Consider the following 24,293-nt stretch of genomic DNA (forward strand, 5'->3'; position numbering starts at 1 on the left):
AAAAGCGCCAGTCAAATAATAAGTAATAATAAACAGTCCATTTCTCAGCTCAGGTGCCAACTTACCTTAGTTGCTTTGCATAGTTTTGCTCTATTTCAGTCCTCTCCTTCACAAATTTAACATACTTCTCCACCAGGTCCAATCCCCATTGTGTGTGCTTTTCTATAATATCAAACTGGTCCTGCATGGAGAGACAGAAAGGTAGGGCATGAATAAAATTCTTTTGTTACAGAAATTCTAAATTCAGAACCACCGTAATAAAGCTATAAAATTAGAATGTACAAGAAATTTACCAAATGACCTATGTTAATCATTTTAATTTTTGTATACTAGGATAAAACAAACATTTTGCAAAAGGCCTGGAAACAAAATGAAACAGCAATCATAATGAACATATTAAGAAGGCATCAGCTGCCAGTCGCAATGCAATTCCTAAGACTGGATTTTCTGCAAACAAAATGTGTGTCTCACTCTTGTAATCCAAATACTGTTTCAAAATAACAAACTGTCATTGTATCCCTGCAGTCCTTGCATACCCATTAGACCTCCATCCATGAAGATTCTTGTTCAAATAAAGTTTAAAGTAACATCTTCAGCACTGCAGTCTGAAGTGCCATCCATCTATCTATAAGCCAACATGATTATCCAAAATTGATATGCCTGTCTTCTATTAGTTACATGTCATGTTTTTTCCTGGTCTTGAACATATGCTCCTGTCGTTTTGTGTGTTTTTACAGCTAGGTACTTTTGCTGCATTGTGTTTAACACCTACTCATTACAAGAAACACAAAACAAAAAAGGTTGAAATTTGATTGTACCATAACTTAATTAATCTATATAGCGATACTCTTATTAAGCAGCACAACAAATAGCTATGCCAAATTATTTTCATTATCTTATTACTATGTATTTTGTGACAATCTCCAATGTAATGGGTCATCTACAATAGAACATCCACATCCTGAATTAATACACAAGCTCCATATGTTTGAAATATTTTGTTTTTTATGTTTTCAGCTGAAAATAAAGCATAAGTAGAAGAAGCAATAGAAAAAAAAAAACTGCTTTAAAAAGGTAACTATCCAAAACGACTGTTATCCTGTAAGGAGTTGCATTATCTCCTAGCTCCTCTCTCACATAAACACAAGTTTGTAGATATTATCAGACAGAGTAAATCTCTTTGTTAGCAAACATTTAATAATTAGGAAAAGTCTTAATATGTACTCCCTTCCCATTTTTAATATATTAAATATAGCTTATTAAAGTTTTTTTTCTCTCCCAGAATCACAGGGACTCCCACCAGACATGCCCAACCAATACAAATACTAACTGGGGATTCACCTTTTAACCTCTTGGTATTTGGCAGGAATGTCAATAGAGATCATGTAACATACATGCAAGGTTACAAAGAAATGGCTTCTTACCCAAGGACTGTAATCCCAGTGGGAAAAAACAGCTATGGTGGTCTGGTCATATCAAGACACCCTTGTATACTGGTATTTTTTAATTGTTATTTTCCTGCATTCCACACATTCTGTGGCTTGTGTGAACATGAGGTAGCATTAAATTAGCTCACCTTTCATAGACTGGAAAAAAAAAATGAAAGTAAAAACGGTCCATGCTGTCTACATAGTAGATAAGCAACTAAACACATTTTAAAGTATCTGGCTCACAGAAGAAACTTTAATCTAGAAATCTAAAAATTGCGACATAGCACGTCTGTCTGCAAAGCACTATAGTTCAAGAAAGGTAAGGGGAGGAGTGAAACTTTACATGCATATACAGTGCATCCAGAAAGTATTCACAGCGCATCACTTTTTCCACATTTTGTTATGTTACTGCCTTATTCCAAAATGGATTAAATTCATTTTTTTCCTTAGAATCTACACACAACACCCCATAATGACAACATGAAAAAAGTTTACTTGAGGTTTTTGAAAATTTATTAAAAATAAAAAACTGAGAAATCACATGTACATAAGTATTCACAGCCTTTGCTCAATACTTTGTCGATGCACCTTTGGCAGCAATTCCAGCCTCAAGTCTTTTTGAATATGATGCCACAAGCTTGGCACACCTATCCTTGGCCAGTTTCGCCCATTCCTCTTTGCAGCACCTCTCAAGCTCCATCAGGTTGGATGGGAAGCGTCGGTGCACAGCCATATTAAGATCTCTCCAGAGATGTTCAATCAGATTCAAGTCTGGGCTCTGGCTGGGCCACTCAAGGGCATTCACAGAGCTGTCCTGAAGCCACTCCTTTGATATCATGGCTGTGTGCTTAGGGTCGTTGTCCTGCTGAAAGATGAACAGTCGCCCCAGTCTGAGGTCAAGAGCGTTCTGGAACAGGTTTTCATCCAGGATGTCTCTGTACATTGCTGCAGTCATCTTTCCCTTTATCCTAACTAGTCTCCCACTTCCTGCCGCTGAAAAACATCCCCACAGCATGATGCTGCGACCACCATGCTTCACTGTAGGGATGGTATTGGCCTGGTAATGAGCGGTGCCTGGTTTCCTCCAAACATGATGCCTGGCATTCACACCAGAGTTCAATCTTTGTCTCATCAGACCAGAGAATTTTGTTTCTCATGGTCTGAGAGTCCTTCAGGTGCCTTTTGGCAAACTCCAGGTGGGCTGCCATGTGCCGTTTACTAAGGAGTGGCTTCCGTCTGGCCACTCTACCATACAGGCCTGATTGGTGGATTGCTGCAGAGATGGTTGTCCTTCTGGAAGGTTCTTCTCTCTCCACAGAGGACCTCTGGAGCTCTGACGGATGATGGAGGCCACTGTGCTCATTGGGACCTTCAAAGCAGCAGAAATTTTTCAGTAACCTTCCCCAGATTTGTGCCTCGAGACAATCCTGTCTCAGAAGTCTACAGACAATTCCTTTGACTTCATGCTTGGTTTGTGCTCTGACATGAACTGTCAACTGTGGGACCTTCTATAGACAGGTGTGTGTCTTTCCAAGTCATGTCCCATCAACTGAATTTACCACAGGTGGACTCCAATTAAGCTGCAGAAACATCTCAGGGATGATAAGGCGAAACAGGATGCACCTGAGCTCAATTTTGAGCTTCATGGCAAAGGCTGTGAATACTTATGTACATGTGCTTTCTCAGTTTTTTTTTATTTTTAATAAATTTGCAAAAACCTCAAGTAAACTTTTTTCATGTTGTTATTATGGGGTGTTGTGTGTAGAATTCTGAGGAAAAAAATGAATGTAATCCACTTTGGAATAAGGTTGTAACATAACAAAATGTGGAAAAAGTGATGTGCTGTGATAAAGGGCCTAAAGGAATTTCAGAGAGGAAAGATGAGACATTTGGAAATACTGTATTTTTCAATCTAGCAGGTTTTCTTTGAAGCTTCTAGAGTTTAACTTATAATACAGCATTATACAATCCTGGGAGGGAGACTAGGAAGACGAGACGTGATCTTCTCGGAAGACAATTTGACGTCCCGCAAGAGACACTTTAACGTCACACGTGACAAGGCAGTGAGACAACATTTAAAACAAGTTCACGGACATCTAACCAAGCAGTTGTTGGAATGCTTTTGGCAGCACACTTCATGTGCTCCCAGCTCTTAAAACGACAACAAGTGACAAGCAGAACATGCAGACTGTCAGCAGCAGCAGCAGAAAGCCAGCAGATGATCTGACCACTTCTCCTTAGCATGCATTCAGTTAACCCCCTTCATAACACGAGCAGCGTTATACACCCTGCGAGAAAGATTTAACCATGTCCTGGGCCAGAAATAAAGGACAAGTATTGATTTTACAAAAGTTTTAAGTAAAAGTGAAAATAATGCATATGTAACAATTCCCATGAATATAACAATCTCTTTAAAATTGTATATCCGGTAAACCAAACCCAGGGGGTAGTATTTCAAAAGAACAAAGCCAGGGTTATCTTCATTTGGATTTATTGTAATGATAAAATAATAGGATGACCATCATATGTGAGTGACAAACTGATTGTTGTTAGATCAGTTAATTCCACAAATTGCTAAATACTATTATCCAGTTATATAAAGCAAAAAATAAAACTGTATCATAGTGGTTAGAGCTGCTGTGTATAGTTACAGATATGACAAATATGTATGAGCTTTATTATATTTGTCAATTTGATATGCAACTTGGTGATGCTCAGAGTGCCTGCTGGCTTGCTGTACAAACACACTAAAATGTTAATTTTTTCATTCATAAAAGTCAAACAATTTACTTCTGTAACTGGCATGCTTTGTTTCCAAATGTCTTCATAGTATACAGTTTGTATGTTTAATTATTTCTATTTGCTTCAGGTTTCTGAAATTAATCTTGTGAGGTTGGTATTGGCAGCATTTTAGGAACTGGTCCATGTTCGTTGGCATTCTTAGTGAAGCGTGTAGTGTACAAGAGGCTGTGAACTGCACATAACTGGACTTGTCAGTCGTTTCAGTTCCCCAGTTTGCAGGAGCAAAATATTCCGTTGATTGGGTGCAGAAGTGAAATCTGCAATGATTAGCCCCCTAAAGTACTAAAATGTTTGGATAAGTAGTGTGTGCATGTCATCTATTATGTACACTGTATTTAAATTTTGATTATGTATTTACTGTTGTTTGCGAATGGATACCACCCGGGGGAAAATGTTGGGCTAGATATAATTAAAACTGCTGCTAATAAAAGGGCATCACTGAATAAGAATAGTTAAAAATGAGTCCCAAGGCCAAAAGAACCTGGCAGAGACCCAAAAAAAAAACAAAAAAACAAAATGAGTCTATTGAACAAAAATGTGAAGTTATCACGTAACTAAAAAAAATTTACCAACACAATGATGTGCACTTTCAAGTTACAATCAATTAATGTAACGTACAGTAAAGCTTAGCCACATCTTAATACAACCTTCCATTTATTGTAGGAACCCATGAGAATTCAAGCAGAATGACACCTTTTATTGACTAACTGAACAATAAAAGGTGTCATTTTGCTTGACTTCTATTTTCATCCATAATGACTAACACAGTACAACATCCACCTATTGCAGAAATCTATAAACTATAAACTATAGTGTATGGTGAGCATGAGCCTACCTCAGCTGTATCAGAAACAAAAGAAATACTAACCCCAGACATGGTACATATATATCACACTTAAAGCCACTGAACAAGATGGTGTTAGAATAAAAACCACTAAAAAACATACTGGCAATCAATACATGCTTACAGAAACTGAAATACAAAGTGGGTGCGAGGTTGTGTGGCAACTGGTGAGGAATGTGCAACCTGCGAGTCAACCTCCATGTTTTCACTCATACTTTTTCATTCTCTTTAAGCTTTTAAAATGCTTTCTGCCATGGAACGCATCTTATAATATCTGTCAGCATCAAAACTAATTTTGAACAATTTAGGCTTAGTGTTTTTTTTTTTAACTATAATGGCAACACTGATTCAAAGGCAGCACTTGCCAACTTGTAATCCAGCCAGAAAAGCATGCTGCCCAGCTTCTCCTCAGAGCAAGACCCCCTCAAATCTACACAATGTGAACTTGATTGAAAGAAGAGGTGAAGAATGCAAAATTGGGCATTTTCATGGAGCAATTTAAAATGACAGGTAGAAATGGGATATATTATATATTCACATTTGCTGAAAAAAAAATTGAGATTTCGATGAAGCCATTCAAGCAGCAGCAAAAGTACAAATATTATATCACAGAAAACAAGCTTTCAGTAGTAGGTTTATAATTCAGTAAAACTAGAGAGATGTTCAAGAGTCTGAATACTTCCAAAAGGCACTCACTGTAAATGGTATGAATCATGTTGCATCTGTTGTGCTAGTTTAAGGGGCAATGAAGACATGTCCCCACACTGATCTTAATTTTTTTTTTATTTAAGATGAAACAACATTTGTAAAATTGTTAGGTATTTTATACTATGTAGAAGATTGTTGCTACAGCCATTTTCACTTATTGATGGTCAAAGCAACTTTTTTTTGTTTTCTGCAATAACAAAGTACTTCACACACTACCACCAAAAAGAATATCTATAACACTGTGATAACTAACACTTCTAGCTGAAGAAATCTAAACCCAACTTATCATAAAACTATAGAAGCAGAATACCCTATTGTGCTTAAAATTAGGAGCAACTGCATTCGCACTACTAGGAACAATTCAAGTTTTCAGGATATGGCAGACATTTATCAGTGTTGTCCTTTATTTATTGAACACCCTCAATCATTTTTACCACTTATGATACTTCAGTATCTTTTAGTGATTACTTCATACTGAATATTATTCATTCTTGGTTCCCCAGCTGGTAATGGATGGGGTATGTGATTGGAATGAGACGTACAAGGTAAGCTAAAGTATGTCTTATTGATCTTTCATGTATATACTGTAACAAATACTTAGAGTCAAGTCAATGAAAATAATTAAAAACCAATACATGTATTACATAGCAGAACCTATTGGAGTTCAGGTCTTTCTACACATCAATGTGAAAAGTATAGTTCAGGTATTCTGGGCTGCAGAGTCTGAGCAGTTACTTGGGTTAATGGAGTCGCTAAAAATGCACCAGCTCCGACTCTGATGCCAAGTAAATGTAAATTGTAACATAATGTGTAAATATTTCCAATTTCACTTATACTAATTGTAGTGAGGAGTCAAGCAAATTGACACCTTTTACTGGATAACTAAAAAGATTATAATATGCAAGCTTCCAAGGCAACTCAGGCAATATGTAATAAAAGATGACATTTTGCTTGACTTTTCACTAACACGGTTAACACAGTACAATACCCTAGTACTTATACTAATTATAATATTTTTTCTTCTAGCCTTTTGGTAAAAATATGGCCTTTTTTAAGTATTATGTAATAAATAATATAAAAAAAGCCAAAGCAACATCACTACAGCCTTTAAAAGCAAAGTATAAATGATTAGGGTGCTAGAAACTAGTCTGAAATTCACAATGGCAGCTATGGAATGCCTTGTATCTTGTTTGCTTTCAATCAGCAGGGAAGTATATTAGCTAAATTACAAAGAGAGGTCGGAGTTGGTGATACATAAATTAAGGCGCTGGGAGTCAGTGGTACAATAAATTGAGAAGTCAGAATTGGAGTCGAAGTTTTTATGTACAAATTCCAGAGACTTGCAAGCACTGCAATATTATAAAGTGTCGTAGGTTTTTTTTCTTAGATGCAACACCATGAAGGTAAGCATGTAATAAGAATACAATTAACCACAATCACAAATGATTAGGGCAAGACTAGTTTAACACAGAAGTATTGTATATCGTAATCTGAACATCATTGCTACACATCTTAAAATTAAAGCTATATTAAGAATCCCTATGAATCTTCAGAGTTTTCCAACTAACATATGACAACACAGCCATACGTTCTACTCACCTGAAGCAATGTGAGCCTACTCTGTTCACAGTAAATGTGGAAATTTAGTACAAATCAAATGTTTTGACTTGTGTTTACATAAAACTGGAAGCAATTTGAGGAATGAACAGAAGGTTACACAAACACATTCATTACAGCCACAAAAACAGAAACCATATCAGTTTGCACTCTCCTAACCTTCACACTGCAATATACTGTCTAGGCAAGGTCTACTGATTTACTTTTTTAAAAACAAGAAAAAGTACATCCTTTATAAAACCATTACACACACACAATAGTGATTCTGGTTTGGTTTTATTTATCGTCTAACAACAGAAGGCACTTAAGTAAAGAAACAAGAGGCTTCCTAATAAACACAAAGAACAAAAGGCAGCAGAAAAGAACAAAGAAAAAACTCAGTAGGAAGGCTACATACGGGTGCGTGCCAGAAAAAACCACAACCTTACAGGAGAGTTTTTGACGGTAATAAGGGTGTAATTAATCAGATGCATCCTAATGATCAAAGTTATAGTTTATAGTTCGGAGAGACCAATTAATGCATATGGAAAAAGCTTCTCTAAGTGGAATCTTCAGTGTGCATTTATAGATTCTTCTTTGAAATAGAAATGAATGCAACCTGCTAAAAGGTCGACTTCTGAAATTGTATATGGGACAGACTGAACAGGTTCTAGCTCTCTGAAACCCTAAAATTTGATTTGGCAGTTTTAGTAAGTAGATGGATGGGTGGATATTGTTATTTCTCATGCAGCTATGTTAAGTCTTAAAATAAGTTTAGACAACCAGCACTAATACATTAGCATTTAAGTATGCAGTTGGTTTATAAAATCCAAAGGACAGGCGTTCCAGTACAAACTATAAAGCAACACCAGATGTCATCGTCCTCTAAATAAAAAAATATGAGAGGCTGCTCATTTAGATGCAGGGGTGACATTTCCTCTCTCTCTGATCTAAAATGCAGTGGCCTTCCTCTACTACTGCAACCTCAAGTTACTTGTGTTCTCTCTCTCATGATTTTCTTCCTAGGTGACACTGATAGTCTTTTAAATTTCAGTGACCATTCATAAATGTAATATCACTGGGTCATGACATGGGGTTAAACACAAACACACACAACTATGCACATTTGTTTTAATTTATAAAAGCAATTTTTCAGTAATAAAATGTATAATCTCTGGATTACACAATATGGAAATATTAGGAAATGCTTTAAATATCCACTGAAGGCGTCTTATTCCAATATAAACACATTAATTATAGATCTAATCATAGAACAAGCCACAGACTAATGTGGGAATACTCAAAAGAAATGAATGATGACCAGAACAAATTTTATTACATTTTTTGTCCAAAAAGAATATTAGCTACATGTATTAACAATACTGTCAGCCAAAACCCAAGTACTTAATGCTTAACTTTAAATAAATTTTAAACATGTGTAACGGATGCAATGGAGTTTCACCATCTAAAAAGGATACATTAAATGCTGTACTCCAAATAAGCTGCAACTTTCAAAATTTTGAAAGGCATACTATGGAAATATAATTTTTATATATAAAAAAAGTGTCTAGTAAATGATGATTTTACCACTGGCACAACAAAACAAAATGTTAGGAGAAACACTATACACAGATGGAGAGAAACTTTAAAACCATGTGAATAAAAATGTACAGGTACTGCGCAATTTATAGGGGCACATTATGTTTAACCATGTACAAAAAGCCTAAAAAGAGACATCCATCCATTTGTCAGTACTAACTCTTGGAGGCAGCAATTAGGTTAGACTTATCTTGTTTTGGACATCAATATTTCTGAGAAGAAAATATCCACAAGCTTTTTAAAAGCAGCAGAGACATAAATCACATGGCACAAACCTTAAAGCTAATAAAGTTTTAACGTGCATGGGAAGTTTTTGTTGTTTTCACAGGCATACACTAAATTCAATTCCTGCACTTTTCTATATAGTAACTGCCTAAGATGGTGGTAGCAGCCCATCAGCTCCTCACTAAGATTATCACCATGTAATTTTGTCAGTGTGTATTTGTCACACATTCTTCTGTCTATCAAGTGTAGTCTACAATGGACTGGTACCCTATCCTGGCTTTGTTCCTACCTTCACCCAATATAGCCAGGGAAAGCTTTTGCGCCACTTGACTTTTAATTGAATTAGAAAGTTTAGGAATGTTATTTTATAAAGTTCTTCAGAAAGACTTGTTAATTACAAAGTTGTAAGCACAATATACAGTAGACTCAACAGAGTGTCTCTTGAAGCTGGAAGCAGGCCCCACAGGTATACACTCTCAAGCATCTCTGATCGGGTGGATGTGAGGCTCCTGGACGTTTTAAGCCAAAATTTAAGAGCCAAATGGAAAGCAGTCTCAGTGAGCCATCTAATTGCTCCCACCCAGCTTTGTTTTATATATATATTTTTATTGATTTTAATTTGATGCAAATGACATTCCAGATAATCCATACAATCCAGTTAAACTTAAACCAAAATTCAACCCCCACCCAAGAGAAAGAGAGGAGAGACCACAACCAGAGCAGATTTTTAAAAGCAGCAAGGAAGGAAGTGTGTCCTTTTCCCTGATATAGAAGCTTATTCTAAAATGTTATTGATTAGATACTTCCATATCTCTATTATAAAAAGAAACCCGAGAATGCAAAAGCAAGGCGACGATACGTGATTTTCTCGGGAGTTCTCAAAAGACAAAAGAGACTTGCCACGGAGCGTCTCGCGGGGACCGTAAACATGAGACTTGGTGCCAAGAGACTGTCCCAGGGCCATCTCGGGGGGATGTGGAACATGAGATTCTCGCAAGACACTCCCTGCTTACAACAGATATCATATAAGAGCACATCCATCAAAAAACAATCAGTCGTGTAAAAGCACGTAGTGCTCACAAATCTACAAACACATATAAAGCGTATAAGGACAATACGGAGAATAGACACCCAAAGGCGTTGGAGAGAAAAAAAAGACAGATAAGAGATTATGAAAGCAGTATAATTCAAAAGGCTCAAACAAACGGTGCGATACACATGCAGAGAAAGGTACAGAATATGGAACCAGTAAAATTCGAAAATATTGTAGCATCCCAGCCAGGTTGAAGCCTTTTTTGTTTTAAGTGACTGTTCGGTCCAATTGAGGGAGGGCGGAGTACAGCACGGAAGACTGATAGTGGGGTACTGATTGATGCGGTAAGGAAGGGCGAGACACGGGGGATGAAGGATTGGAGAGGGTGCTAGAAAGAAGTGTTTGGGGTTACGAAGTCAGAGATTGTTCAAGTAAAACTTTTGTGACACTATCATGTCAGTCGCTACAGTATCAAAGAAAAGATAAAAAAGATTGCATTACCGCAAAACAAAAGGTGATTAATCATCAGAACCAGGTGTAATAGAAAAAAAAAAAAAACAGGACAAATCGAGGTCAGAAATAAGGCAAAGAGTAGATTCTTTTCGCATTCGCATCATTCTTATGCACAAAACGTGGATTTACACAATAATGGACTATACGCTATGAGAATCTGTGGTCCCGCAACAGTTAAAGCAACGACAAGTTTAATTTCAAAGAATACACAATTCGGTCAGGTGTATATTTATGATCAAGGAGAAGTGATGCAAATTTTAACAGGCAAAAGAAAGGTAATGTATATATTCCACGAATAACATTACACACCAAAGGAGATCGTAATATGCCATTCGTATTAAAATGTTAACAGTTTACTGTGAGAATAGCTTTTGCTATGACAATCAATAAATCACAGGGACAAACATTAGAACAAGTCGGATTATTTATTAGAGAAACAGGAACAATATTCACTCACGGGCAGTTATACGTTGCGTTGTCACAATGTGTCTCCAAAAAAATTTGTTTTTAATGAAGCTTTAAAGTAAAAGTGCAAACAATGAAATTGAAACAATTCCAAAGAAAAAAAAAATTTAAATTGTACTGTATATCTGATTAACCAAACACAGGGGTTGGTGAGCGAAGTGAGCAGGGGGCAAAGCCCCCTAGTTTAAAAAAAAAAAAATTAACATATCCTCTAAGTTGATTTTTCCCAATTTCAAAGTATAGAACAGCAGTTACCCACTGACTTAAGAGGTGGGGTGGGATTCTTCATAATTTGAGTAAAATTCACTCATGGTTGTCTCCAAACATATACCTGTATATATATTAAATATTAGGGCCCTATGATTTCCGCGGTGCAGAAAACACAGACGGAATCACGGAATTAACACATAAAAATGGAAATGTACAAAATTTAGAGACTGAAGGAGTGACTGTTACAAAACTTCCCAATAAATTAAACGATTGAATAATCTGTAGTTCTATCATTCAGATACTATTTTCTAGTTTGTTGTTTGTCAAGTGAACACAATAATTGTAGAAATCCAGTTGTGCCTCCCTCCGTTTGTATGCGTGTTTCCTGCATGTGTTTTTTTGTTAAAGGCACGCAAATTAGCTAACTGCACAAGACAGAAATGACGACGTGAGCAGTATCAGATACCCCAACTACTGAGAACAAACTAAGGAACTTCGGCCTTAACTGCAAAACTGAGGGCACACAATATCCCGGCGACTTTTACGAATCTGGACAACAACTTTTCTGCAAGTTTTGCCAGCATATCATAGCACCCTTTTAAATCTGGATTTACTAAATGTTTTGCTTCATGGTGACAAGGCACACAAGGTCCACATTCGATTCTTCATTTATAAACTTAGCACCTATAAACCTGGGCAGAACAGCAGGCTTCTCCTCAGATGCAACAAGCCCTTAAAAGCGGGTCTCTCTTCCTTTTTTTCTGTTTAATTCCTGGATTTAGCATCTTGCAGGTTAGTTTGCTCATGCTTTGTAATTAATTATTTTAAGATATGCAACAGATGAAGCTACAGATTTAATGATGCACGTTTTCAATCTGTAAACATTTAAAGGTTTAAGAATCATTAGAAATAATTTACATAATTACAGGTAATGAAGACCAGTACTTTTTGGCAGATTTTATCTTTATGGAGAGCTGTAACCTTTCCACAGGCTGTACTACAGTTCCTTCACAGCAACCAACTGTATCTTAATGACATTTTAGCAGTGGTTACAGACAATGTATCATACTATCTGAAAGCATACCAGGAAGTTTTAAAAAGGGTTATGCCTAACAGTGAACATTCATCCTGCTTGTGTTATGTCATCAGTTTGGTGGGATAGACCTGGCAGCGCTACAAATACCTTAGTGAGGTTGTATCACTAGTCATGTGGGTAAAATCTGCCTTTAAGGAGCCTGCCAGCAGGAACCCCCAGGTGGAATAGCTGGTTCAAATCAGTAGGGTACCTCGCTTAACATATTCACCTCTATAAAAAGTTCTTTCTGGATGAGAACATATCAGCTCAGGCTGTAACAAATATCCAAGACCCTAAAAGTGAAGTTAACCCTCACCTCAGAAGGATGCATTAAACTAGTAACAGCTCGTACAATTCTGGATGGCACTCATGGTCTTACTGCTGTCTCAGCATACAGCATCATGGAGGATCTGGGCTCCTACCTGATGAATGGAATTGCAAAATAAGGTTCAGTTGTGCTAGTGTGCCATTTCATTAAAAGGAATATAAAGTGCCATTTCATTGTTTGTTTTGTTGTAGCTGTTGTTACTCACAGTAAAAAAAAATATATATGAATCAAGGGAAAATAAAAACGGTGAAAAACGAAAATAAAAAAAATAAAAAAAAAAAAGTAAAAGAAAAACGGAATTTGACAGCACGCACGGTGGCGCAGTAGGTAGAGCTGCTGCCTTGCAGTTAGGTGACCCAGGTTCACTTCCCGGGTCCTCCCTGCGTGGAGTTTGCATGTTCTCTCTGTGTCTGCGTGGGTTTCCTCCCACAGACCAAAGACATGCAGGTTAGGTGCTTTGGCGATTCTAAATTGTCCCTAGTGTGTGTGTGCGCGCCCTGTGGTGGGCTGGTGCCCTGCCCGGGGTTTGTTTCTTGCCTTGCGCCCTGTGTTGGCTGGGATTGGCTCCAGCAGACCCCCATGACTCTGTAGTTAGGATATAGCGGGTTGGATAATGGATGGATGGAAAAACAGAATTTGTGAAAAAATAGTAAAACAGATTTCATACGGCCCTATGAATGTATGGCTCAGCAAGGCTAAATGGAAACTAACAACCAAACTTAATTTCTATCTTTCTTTTACTTTCCAAAAAAAATTAACTTACATTTCTTTATTTTTCCTTTTGTAGGTGCAGGCTAATATAGCTCTTCTATAACTCTATACCATTAGGACTAGTCTTAAATAAAAAGAAACTCACCACCTAATTTGCAAATGAAATGCTTTCACCACAGTAGTGATGTTAACCCTTTTGTATATACAGTCATAAGAGGTACATTGCACATAAAAAGCAGGCAACATGATACACAGTAGAAGCAGCTGGTGAGAGTCTAGGCACCCTTCCTGTCCACATCTTCCCCACAATTCTCACCATCTTAAAAAAAGCTATATAACAAAAATGTCAATAACAACAATGTAAAAGTAAAAATATCTTTGGTACCCTCTCTTCAATATTACTAAGCTTTAACTGATGTATAAGCCAGCAACCTTTCACATCCTATTTTGCTTAAGCAGAAACCAGACCACGGCTAGTTTTTGCCTTGAGCCCAATACTGCTGGGATAGGCTCTTGTTCCTAGTGACCCTGAACTAGATTAAGTAGATATGAAAATAAGATGAGAAACCAGGACAAATAAGTCAGTCATGAGAACTTTGGAAACTACATGAAAGGTGAGGTTTGGGCAGTTTTAAGGGATAACAGATGGTCTTAACCTTCTAAAAGTGGGTGCAGACACCTGACACATCCAAGCATTAAAAAAATGCAACTGTCTGCTTTATACGACATAGGGAGTGTAAGTAACCACAGAATATCTGAAACGGATTGTTTTGGGGTTTAATGAATTCTTTAAAATGTATCCTGTCAGAGGAAAATGCTCTAATGTAGCAAAGAAGTTAACACTACAAAAAATTCCATATATACAAGAGTGCCAAAGTGTTTGGTGCTGCTGACAGATGAATCCAGTGTCCTGAAATTTAATTCTTCATTTGGATTTTGCTGTGGTGGGCTGGCGCTTTGCCCGGGGTTTATTTCCTGCCTTGCGCCCTGTGTTGGCTGGGATTGGCTCCAGCAGACCCCCGTGACCCTGTGGTTGGGATGTAGCGGGTTGGATAATGGATGGATGGATTTGGATTTTGTCTTTGTGGAGTTTATAAATTCTCTCTGTATCTGCATAGGTTTTCCTCGGGTACTCTGGTTTTCGTACCACAAAAAAGATTTCCATGATAGGCTAACTGGTGAATGTAAACTGGCTCTTTGCAAGTATAAGGGTGGGTGAGCTCATGAGTGGGCCTCATGAAGAACTGGTGTCCTGTCCAGGGCCTTTCCTTTCCTTGCATACAGTACTCCCAAGATAAGATCCAGCCTTCATGACTCAAAAATGGATTAAGTTCAAGAATTATATTATGTAAAATAAATTAGAAAAAGATTTATGAATACATTTGGTGAAAGGGAGGACGTATATGTACTAATGGCATTAAAAAAAAAATAAAAACAAAACTCAACCAGTTTGAAAGTCAAAGAAAGGCACATATACAACTTCACATTCATATAATAATAGTTAACATTAGTTTGCACATAAGCCAGTCACTTCTCTTGCTCTGTACATTTCCAAAACCACACTGAAATTTTTATAGGGCCCCTCAGATCATGTCTGCCTTGATCCCTGGAATCTCAGCAGATTGGAAGGGTGGGTGCTGTGAGATGATGCATGTGTGTGTGCGACAAACCAAGAAGGAAGCCTGCTTGGGCCACGACGGGACTGGCAGTAGGCCACAGTACCAGACATGCATCACTGCTGGGAGACAGGGTTCATAAAATTCTGGATAGATTAGAAGGAAAGACAAAAGCAGTCCATGTGCCCTAAGCCTCCTGAAGCTAATCAAGACTGTCCTATTAAAGGGAAACACTCAGAAACAGGAGTGTTTGTAGGTTTCCAACAGCTTGTGTTGTTCAGATCAAAGAAAGCCTGCCACAGGAATTTAGCCAGCAGCCATCATAACAGGACCATATAAAAGTAAAAGAAAAAAAGAACATCACACCACCAGACAGCAGAAGTAACTGATAGAAACTTGCTTGCCAAAGGGGGGAAAAAGTCAAGTTCCATTAAAAACTGCTTACTTCAGAAGTGATGTGGTGGCTTTTTAAACTCTCAGAAGCAATTCTGTGTTGGCAGTACTTATTGCTCCATTTATTTTGAACATTTTAAACAATAATCGTAATAACTACAACAAGAACTTGTTTTAGTGCAATGTAAGAAAATGTGATATTTTTTCATAAACAATGTTTTAAACACAAAAAAAAACTGTAGCTCAAATTACATTTGAAGAAGACTGGTTTCCTAAACCTCACACTTACTAAAAAAGACATAAATGATGCACAACACACATTACATGTATATTAGCCACACACTACTGGTAACACTGGATGTAGTTACGCAACTAGCATTTTAAAGGTAAATTTTTTTTACCTTCTAGCTCATGCTTTGAGATCTTTGGCGATTCCTTAAGAGTTTTACACTGTCACAGATGAGCGGGGACACTGCCCGGCCGGGACGCCTGGACAGTCCCCGAGTTGAACGATACTTCTCCTCGGCCACGATAGGACAGCTGCCCGGGTCTAATTGGGGGCCACAGGAACGGAGCTGGGACACTTACCATTATGAGAGGACGTAGCCACCGCAAGGGGGCTCCCGGACAATTAAGCAATCCCGGATGGCAGCACTTCCGCCACACCAGGAAGTGCTGCTGGAAGCAATCCCAAGGACACCCAGAGTGCTTCCAGGTGCTTTCCTGACACTTCCGCCACACCAGGAAGGAACTTCAGGGGGAGCACCTGGGGCTCATCCGGGTCATGATAAAAGGGGTCGCCTCCCTCCAGCAGAGGAGCCAGAGTTGGGAGGAAGGAGACGAAGCTTGTGAGGAGGGGAACAGGAGGTTAAGAGAAGAAGAGAAAGAAGAAGAGAGTGAAGAGAGTTGGTGAAGGAAGGCATTGTGGTGCAGTGAGAATTAATAAAGAAGTTTGTTTTGGACATTTTGGTGTCGGTCTGTCTGTGTCTGGGGGTACGCTTTCCACAACACATATAAAAAAAGTCATGGGCATGGGAGAAAGATAGCCTCCACTGTCTCAGACAGTGGTGACACAGTATTAGGCCAGAGCTGTGTCTACTTCCCAGCATTCCTCAGCTTAAGCTACTGACAAAGATGGTGATCAATCCAAACATAAGATACTCTGTGGGGGTTCTAAACAAACTTTAGGAAGCCTCTGTTGGAACAGAAGAACCAGGACCAACTATTACAGAGAAGCTTGGTGCGGATTTTCATCAATGAGCACCCAGTGGTTAGATTTCTCGTAGGCTGCCTCTAATAAAGACAAGCGCAGCTGCCATGTTGGCTCACCATCTACATAGGGATTTAGATGCAATGCCAGCCAAGTAACTGACATAAGTGGAATAAATAACCAAATACTGGACATTGGCAGTGGAAACTGGATGTTGGGACAAGGTACATAACGGCTCTGATTTAGAATGAGCAAGAACATCATTCTTTAAGCAATTAGATTCAACAATAACCTCATTTATTTGGAATTCAAAACATCCACGCATCAAAAGAGCGACCCTAGAAGGCAGCATGGCTCTACCTAACTTCCAGTTTTATTACTGGGCAGCAAATATACAGGCGATAAGAACCTGGACACAAATAGAAGAAGAACATACACAGGCTTGGACCGCAATAGAAGTAAAATCCTGCAGTACTTCTTTGTATTCCTTGCTCTGTGCTCCAATAAACACACGTTATCGGCAATACACTAATAACCCAATTGTGCTCCACTCACTTAAAATCTGGAACCAATGTAGAAAGCATTTTAAGATGGAGAAGCTTCTATCTGTGGCACCCTGCAAGAGAACCACCTCTTTCAACCTTCACAAACATATGCAGTTTTTAATATCTGGAAAAAATTTGGGATTAACTTGCTTAGAGATCTTTATATAGACAACGTCTTTGCATCCTATGAACAATTACATTCCAAATTTAACATTCCAGCTACACATTTCTTTCACTATCTTCAAATTAGGAACTTTGTTAAACAGAACCTTCCCGATTTTCCTCATCTTGCACCCTCATCCATGCTGGAAAAAATATTGCTCAATCTCAAGGAATTAGACTCCATCTCTACAATATATAAAATCATTTTACAATCCCTCCCTTCAAAGATCCAAGAGGACACTGGGAAAAAGATCTCTCAATTAATATATCAAAAAAGGAGTGGAAAGTAGCAATGCAGAGAATTCACTCAAGCTCCATATGCGCAAAGCATACAATTATACAACTCAAAATTATATATCGAGCAAATCTGTCTCGACTAAAACTCTCCAAAATGTTTCCAGGGCATGATCCAACCTGCGAACGTTGCAACCAAGCCCCAGCCTCACTGGGTCACATGTTCTGGGCATGTACCAAATTACCATTATTCTGGACAAAAATTTTTAATTACCTTTCAGACAGCCTTGGACTCACAATCCCTCCTAACCCATTAACAGCTGTGTTTGGGGTTCTTCCAGAGGGGCTTAAAGTGGAGAAGGACAAACTAATTGTGATGGCATTCACTACACTCTTGGCACGCAGACTCATTCTGATAAACTGGAAGAACCCAAACTCTCCTCTTTTAAGTCAGTGGGAAACCGATGTGTTATATTATTTGGAATTGAAAAAAAACAAATACTCAGTTAGAGGATCCGTACAGACTTTTTTTTAAAACATGGCAGGATCCAATCAGTAATATTTTAAAATAAGTTCATAAAGCACAGAGAATTTATTAATTTAGGTATGTTTACAAGCCTTAAATTTAACGCCGTTTGGCTTGCTCTCTCTCTCACGGGTGGGGATCGATCTGTTCTTGACTCAATTTTTCTTTTTGTAAAAACTTGATTGCTTTGTACGGATTGTAATAAAATGAATAAAAATATATATTAAAAAAAATAAATAAAAATAGAATGAGCAAGATCCAAATCTTGTGAGAGAACTGACCAGCAGTAAGTTGTTTTTTTCCCCACTCATGTAAGCATTTGTTCATTACATCAACTTCAAGTCAAACTGTTTCTAACAAAATTTTGATTTTTTATAAAACCCATGTTTGGGCTTCCTGCCGGGGCTTCCTTTACTTTTCGTAATTTTAACACTATGAATGTTTCTACTCTTCGCCCTACTAGTATTTCTGCTTTCTGTTATATTATTCATTAAAGCTTTACACTTACTTCTAATGTTCATATATGTTTATTTATTCATGTTCTGATTTTTGCAATTCATTCTGCCCCATTTAATCAAACACAGTACTAACTGTATTTCACTCACAAAGGCACAAGGGCCACATAAGAAAGAAGATAATGTTTCTGTGGCCTGCCTGTGTTCTAAAATGAGACCCAAAAAACAACACACTACACATGGTATATGCTGTACATCATGTAATCATATTCCTATAATGCATTAAAAATGTACGACAAAGGAGTTCAATATGTCTCATCATTTTCTTCTTTACTGTACTTCGCTACACTCCCAACGCCAGTGACAACTGCCACCATTCCTGCACCATATCTTAAACCTGCTAAATCATAAGACTGTGGAATCATACTAAGGCACCATGGTAAAACACAGAAGACTGAGAATTCAGACTGGGCTGGAGAAAACTTGCTTCTTCCAAACTAAGAAAGAATGCCACGTGCCGTTTACAAGAACAGGGTGCAGCATGAATGGAATTTAGAATGTGCTAAACTGTTAATAACCTCTCTCACCAAGAAATAGAAGAAGCCAATTTGGCAGATGCCCATGAGGAAATCATGACCTGTGAACGACAGTGAAGTTCAGCAGCAACAGACTACTGTCCCACTTAATATTGGATGATTTAAAAGCCTAACTGTTCATTATCCGATTTCACACTTTCCCATGACATTGTCTGAAGTAATGGCAGCTACTGGAAGGAGGAGGAGGAGTTATGGAGCTTTTCAAAAAGGTAACCAACATGAATATGTCTTTCTGGGAAAAATGACTTGGTTTCACAACACTTGTAAAGTATTATCACCCTTTCTTATAAAGATAATCAAACTGAACAATTAATAAGGTTGATCAAATGCAAGGTCATAGCCTGCCAAAGCACTCAGTAGAAAATTGTTGGGGCTCTATGCCACTGAAAAGTGTCAGTAGAAGGCTATAATATTTTACAAAGGCCACAATCACATTTACCAACAACAAACTAATCAAAACTTATTTTAAAAAGCACTTTTCAATATCAAAAAACACCAACAGGTTCATTTATAATCCACATCTACAGTACAATAATTCGATAAAAGACCAGTCCTCCAGGTGCAAGCATTTTGCTGATGACACTGTGTTGTGTAGCACCAGAAAAAAGGAAGTGGAGAAGTTGAAAGAATGGAGAAGTGCTTTGGAAGATGGAGGACTGAAGAATATAGAAAGAAGACAGAATATATGAGGTTTAATGATGATCAGGATTCAGATGTTAGCCTGCAGGGAGGAATCAGGAGTACTGTGTGATCAAAAAAGTAAGGCAAAGGTTAAAGGTGATGTTTTTAAGATAGTAAGACCAGCAATGACGTATGGAGCCAAAAAAACAGGGACAGTAAAGGGAGCGCAGGAGAAAAAGTCTGAAATAACAGAAACAAGAGGGTGTTGAGATGGATGTATGGAGTTACCAAAAAAGACAGAATAATAAATGAGACAATCAGAGGAACAACAAAATTGGAAATATATATCTAAAAAAGGACAAGGTGAGTAAAAGTGTGATGGGAATGGAAGTGAAGGAGGGCAAAGCGGAGATGAATGAATAAAGTAAAAGAAGATCTGAAGGAAAAGGGTCTGACTGGGGAAAGGTGCAGGACCAAACTGTTTGGAGAAGACTGATCAACCACATCAACCCTACACAGAAGTACAAAAAGATCAAGAAGAGGAGCAGCAGGGTCACACAGTCAAATGCAGAGAGTGAACACACAGTCACATCAATTTACAGTGCGATGCCTTCTCTTATAGACACGATGCACTAATAGCACAGAAATTAGTGGTGCAAGCTAACTTCTTTCACATACTGTATAACACAATGTACACACCGGCATCACAGCAGCAATTTTTGGAAGAATAACTGAGAATGTCCAATGGGAGCTTGCAAATGTGAAGGTGTGTTTGCAGATATGGTAGTAGAACAATGAGGTCTAGGAACTACATGCTTGGGCTTAAATTCACAAAAGTGTTCTAATTTCACTACATGACCACAAGTAGATCACCGATCTGTGCGTCACTGCAGAAATACACAAAATGTGTGTGTCACTAATGTGTCATTAATGAAAGGCATATATATTAAAAATCGAGTTTGATTTTAATCTGTAGGGCAGAATGAGAATGTTTTTTGAAGTTTGCCTATATTGATGTATTTAATTAATGATTCATTTAAGAAATGGCTGCATCCCTTTATGAAAAAAAATGATTGAATATCTGAAACAGAACTCTGAAAGAATTTTAGGTCGTGAACTGTAGCTACTAAACACAAGATAAATGTAAAATGTTTTCTTAGTTTTCCGTAAGCTCTTCTTCTATTGAGGTATCATGACAGCCCCAAATCTGCATTGGTTACAAGACTGGAATACACTCTGAATTAGACAGCAGTCCATCACAGTGCACACTCAAGAAACATGCATACTTAACACTAAGCCAATTTAGAGTCAACAACCTACTATTCATGCAAATAAGATAATGAAGGAAAAACAATGGAACGTGGGAAGAATGTGAAAATTTATTACAAACAAATTAAATGAGGCAGAAATCAAACCTAACCCAAAACACCATTTGCTGAAAAACCATGAAAATACTGTAAAGTTTTTAGTGGGAAGAAATCCCACCGAGAAAACTTTACTTACAGAAGCAGAAGGGGCGAGTGAAGAGTTCTGAACTTTTAACACATCCAGACATTCTACAGACTGACGTAAGATGCAGTAAATTGATCGATGCCTCGGGATTAACACGTCAAAGCAGTGTGAGAAGACGAAATGAAGTATCTACACATCAGCAGCCTGGGGCTGTCTCCCTAGGTTAGCTGCCAAAGCCTGGACTTAAGAGCACGGAGGAAGCCAGGAAAAAGTTCATCCCAGGACACAAAGCACGATAATAAGAAAATATGTAGTCACTTGAGCTGGTTTCAAAACCTGATTCACATTATTCTCCAATGTGCAGTGTAACACTTGCATGCATATGCTATTACATTGATCAGTCAACGGCTTCATGATTTTCCCCACAAGATCAAGCCTGTTTCACAATAAAACCAGTGTTGCCTAGTGGAGTTGGAGTGTAAATCATAAGGATGTCAATTCAGTCACTGCTAAAGTTTCTCTCTTAGGATATCCAGCTTCTAGTGACGGAACTGAAAAAATAACACAATAGGAATATGTGATACCTAAGACATCTCAGAAAAAATACACTCATTAACGATTCTGCATCTTTTAAATTCAAGAGCATTACTTAGATTCACACACTCTTCAGGTTAAACAAAAAATATTACTAAAGGAGAAAGCTGTCAGCAATGAACAATTCACAGAGGTGTGAAATAAAAAGAAAGCGGGATAAAGCATGACTAAGACACTTTAAACAAATATATACTGTGTGGAATTTCCTGAAAATCCTAGATGATCAGGTGATCACATCCAGCAATAGAGTGATGCACTGTAGGAAACCATTTGTCACTAGTTGTGGGAGCTTGGGAATTCCCTTAAAAACCAAAAAGAACTTCCCCTCCAAGGGCTCAATCATAGAAGCAAACAACAAAGTGAGTATATGAGCTTAAATTTATGTTTCTTTCATTTATAATAAAAGGGCTAAGGACTATGTGGAGAGGCAGCATTCACGTATTTCAGATAACAAATGAGTACATTTATGATCAGCACAAAAGCACCAAGGCAGTATGTGCAGCATTAGTGCATTTTATGACACATTCTGAATCAAAATATTCCCCATTGAACAATAAAGAAAAAAAATGATAAAACCTGAAATGACTAAACACACAGTAATTCAATTTCACCTTGACAATAATTTATAAAATATGAACCCAAAAGAAGTGGAAAATAAACAAGATTGAGAATGGCACTGCATAAGCCTACAGTACCTCAAAAACCGGGACACCCCCAACCTTCCTGATTGTTCACCAAGGCACTGATCTATAAATCTTAATCCAGATGTATATACATGAGTTCAACTGGAGATACCAGCATTTGTCCAATAATTTTTAAACATGTAGCAGAGAACAAGATAATTCATTAATGAATATAAAATTGTGGATGTATCTGTTCTCCTTTCCCGCTTATAATGTTCTTCAATGACATCCAAACAAAACTAATCATGTTTATTTATATGACAGAATTAGCACAGATATGGATCATAACAGGCTCTTTCATAATTCCAAGACAGCACAGCAAACATTAACCTCAAATGAAATTCACTATCACAATAACCAACTAGTGGGTGGCATGATGGCGCAGTGGTAGTCCTGCTGACTCACAGTTAGGAGACCTGGGCTCACTTCCCAGGTCCTCCCTGCGTGGAGTTTGCATGTTCTCCCCATGTCTGCGTGGGTTTCCTTCGGGTACTCTGGTTTCCTCCCACAGTCCAAAGACATGCAGGTGTGGTGTATTGGCGATCCTAAATTGTCCCTAGTGTGTGTGTGTGTGTGTCCTGCGGTGGGCTGCCACCCTACCTGGGGTTTGTTTCCTGCCTTGCGTCCTGTGTTGGCTGGGATTGGCTCCAGCAGACCCCCGTGACCAAGTAGTTATAATTGATTGGATGATGGATGGATGGCATAACCAACTAAATCAGGGTTTCTCAAACACTGGTGGGTCACCTAAGCAAATGACAGTACTCCACAATATTTTACCCCACATGTTTGTAATATGACCATATTAGGAAACGACCCTGCTCTGCCCACCCACCATGCTTATGGGTCATCAATAAACTTAAAAAGGCAAAAACAGGGCTGAGATACCATAAAGGCCAAGAAGACTGATCTAAATGACAGTATTGACAGTACTGTATTGTTCAAGTACGTATGTATGTGTCTTAAAAAGCCAAACTAATCTTAAGAGCAGAAGTGTGGCATAACATCTAAGCCACCAAACATGACAGCACAAGGTGCCTGGATCAAGCTCTATTACTGCCAAAGATCCTCACCTGCTATTTGTAGAATCATGGAAAAAAGAAATCGCACGATTTGCATGTGGCTCTTGCAAAGAGTGTCAGCTAAATAAATAAATGCAACTCGATTAAACCCAATATATAAGATTGCCCTATAAAGATTATTCAATGACGTTAAAATCTGTTAAAGCGATGCAGCTCAAATCATACTTATTTTCCTGTGCTATGCCCCAGTTCTGTTTGTACATTTTCTAAATATAAACTGTGGGAAGTGGTATGCTGTTGCAAAGTGACAGTTCTAGGGACCTAACAAAAAGCTTATCAGGAAGAAAGATATGAACTCTGGCACTTTTTTTTTTTTTTTTTTAATAGTAAAGCACCTTAAAAATTCTTGTAAGGAGAGAGCATATAAAAATACTATCAAACAAAAGGGCAAAATAAATGATTCTTTTAAGGTTTCTTTAAGATTAATTACGTTAGTAGGAAGCAAAGGGCTTTTGCTTTAGTAGCTGTAAAAGAAAAGGAGGAGCAGGTTGAGGTTAAGTAGTTCAATTGTCTTGCAGTGCAAAGTCTTCACTTAATGAAATTAAACATGCTGGTTTACAAGAGCTTCTTTAGTACTGGGCATTCATG

At 37.9% G+C, this 24,293-nt stretch overlaps 1 protein-coding gene across 2 annotated transcripts in view; it reads right to left on the minus strand.

Moving 5' to 3' along the window:
• LOC120541361 (cdc42-interacting protein 4 homolog) overlaps positions 1–24,293 on the minus strand; it is a 158,419-nt gene that overhangs the window by 60,495 nt on the left and 73,631 nt on the right. For both annotated transcript variants that reach the window (XM_039772910.1, XM_039772911.1), the window contains exon 2: positions 66–181. In XM_039772910.1, the coding sequence (XP_039628844.1) occupies positions 66–181 (116 nt within the window). The remainder of the gene's footprint in view (positions 1–65; positions 182–24,293) is intronic.

This window comes from Polypterus senegalus, chromosome 12 (assembly GCF_016835505.1).
Source record: "Polypterus senegalus isolate Bchr_013 chromosome 12, ASM1683550v1, whole genome shotgun sequence".
NCBI classification, from domain to species: Eukaryota; Metazoa; Chordata; class Cladistia; order Polypteriformes; family Polypteridae; genus Polypterus; species Polypterus senegalus.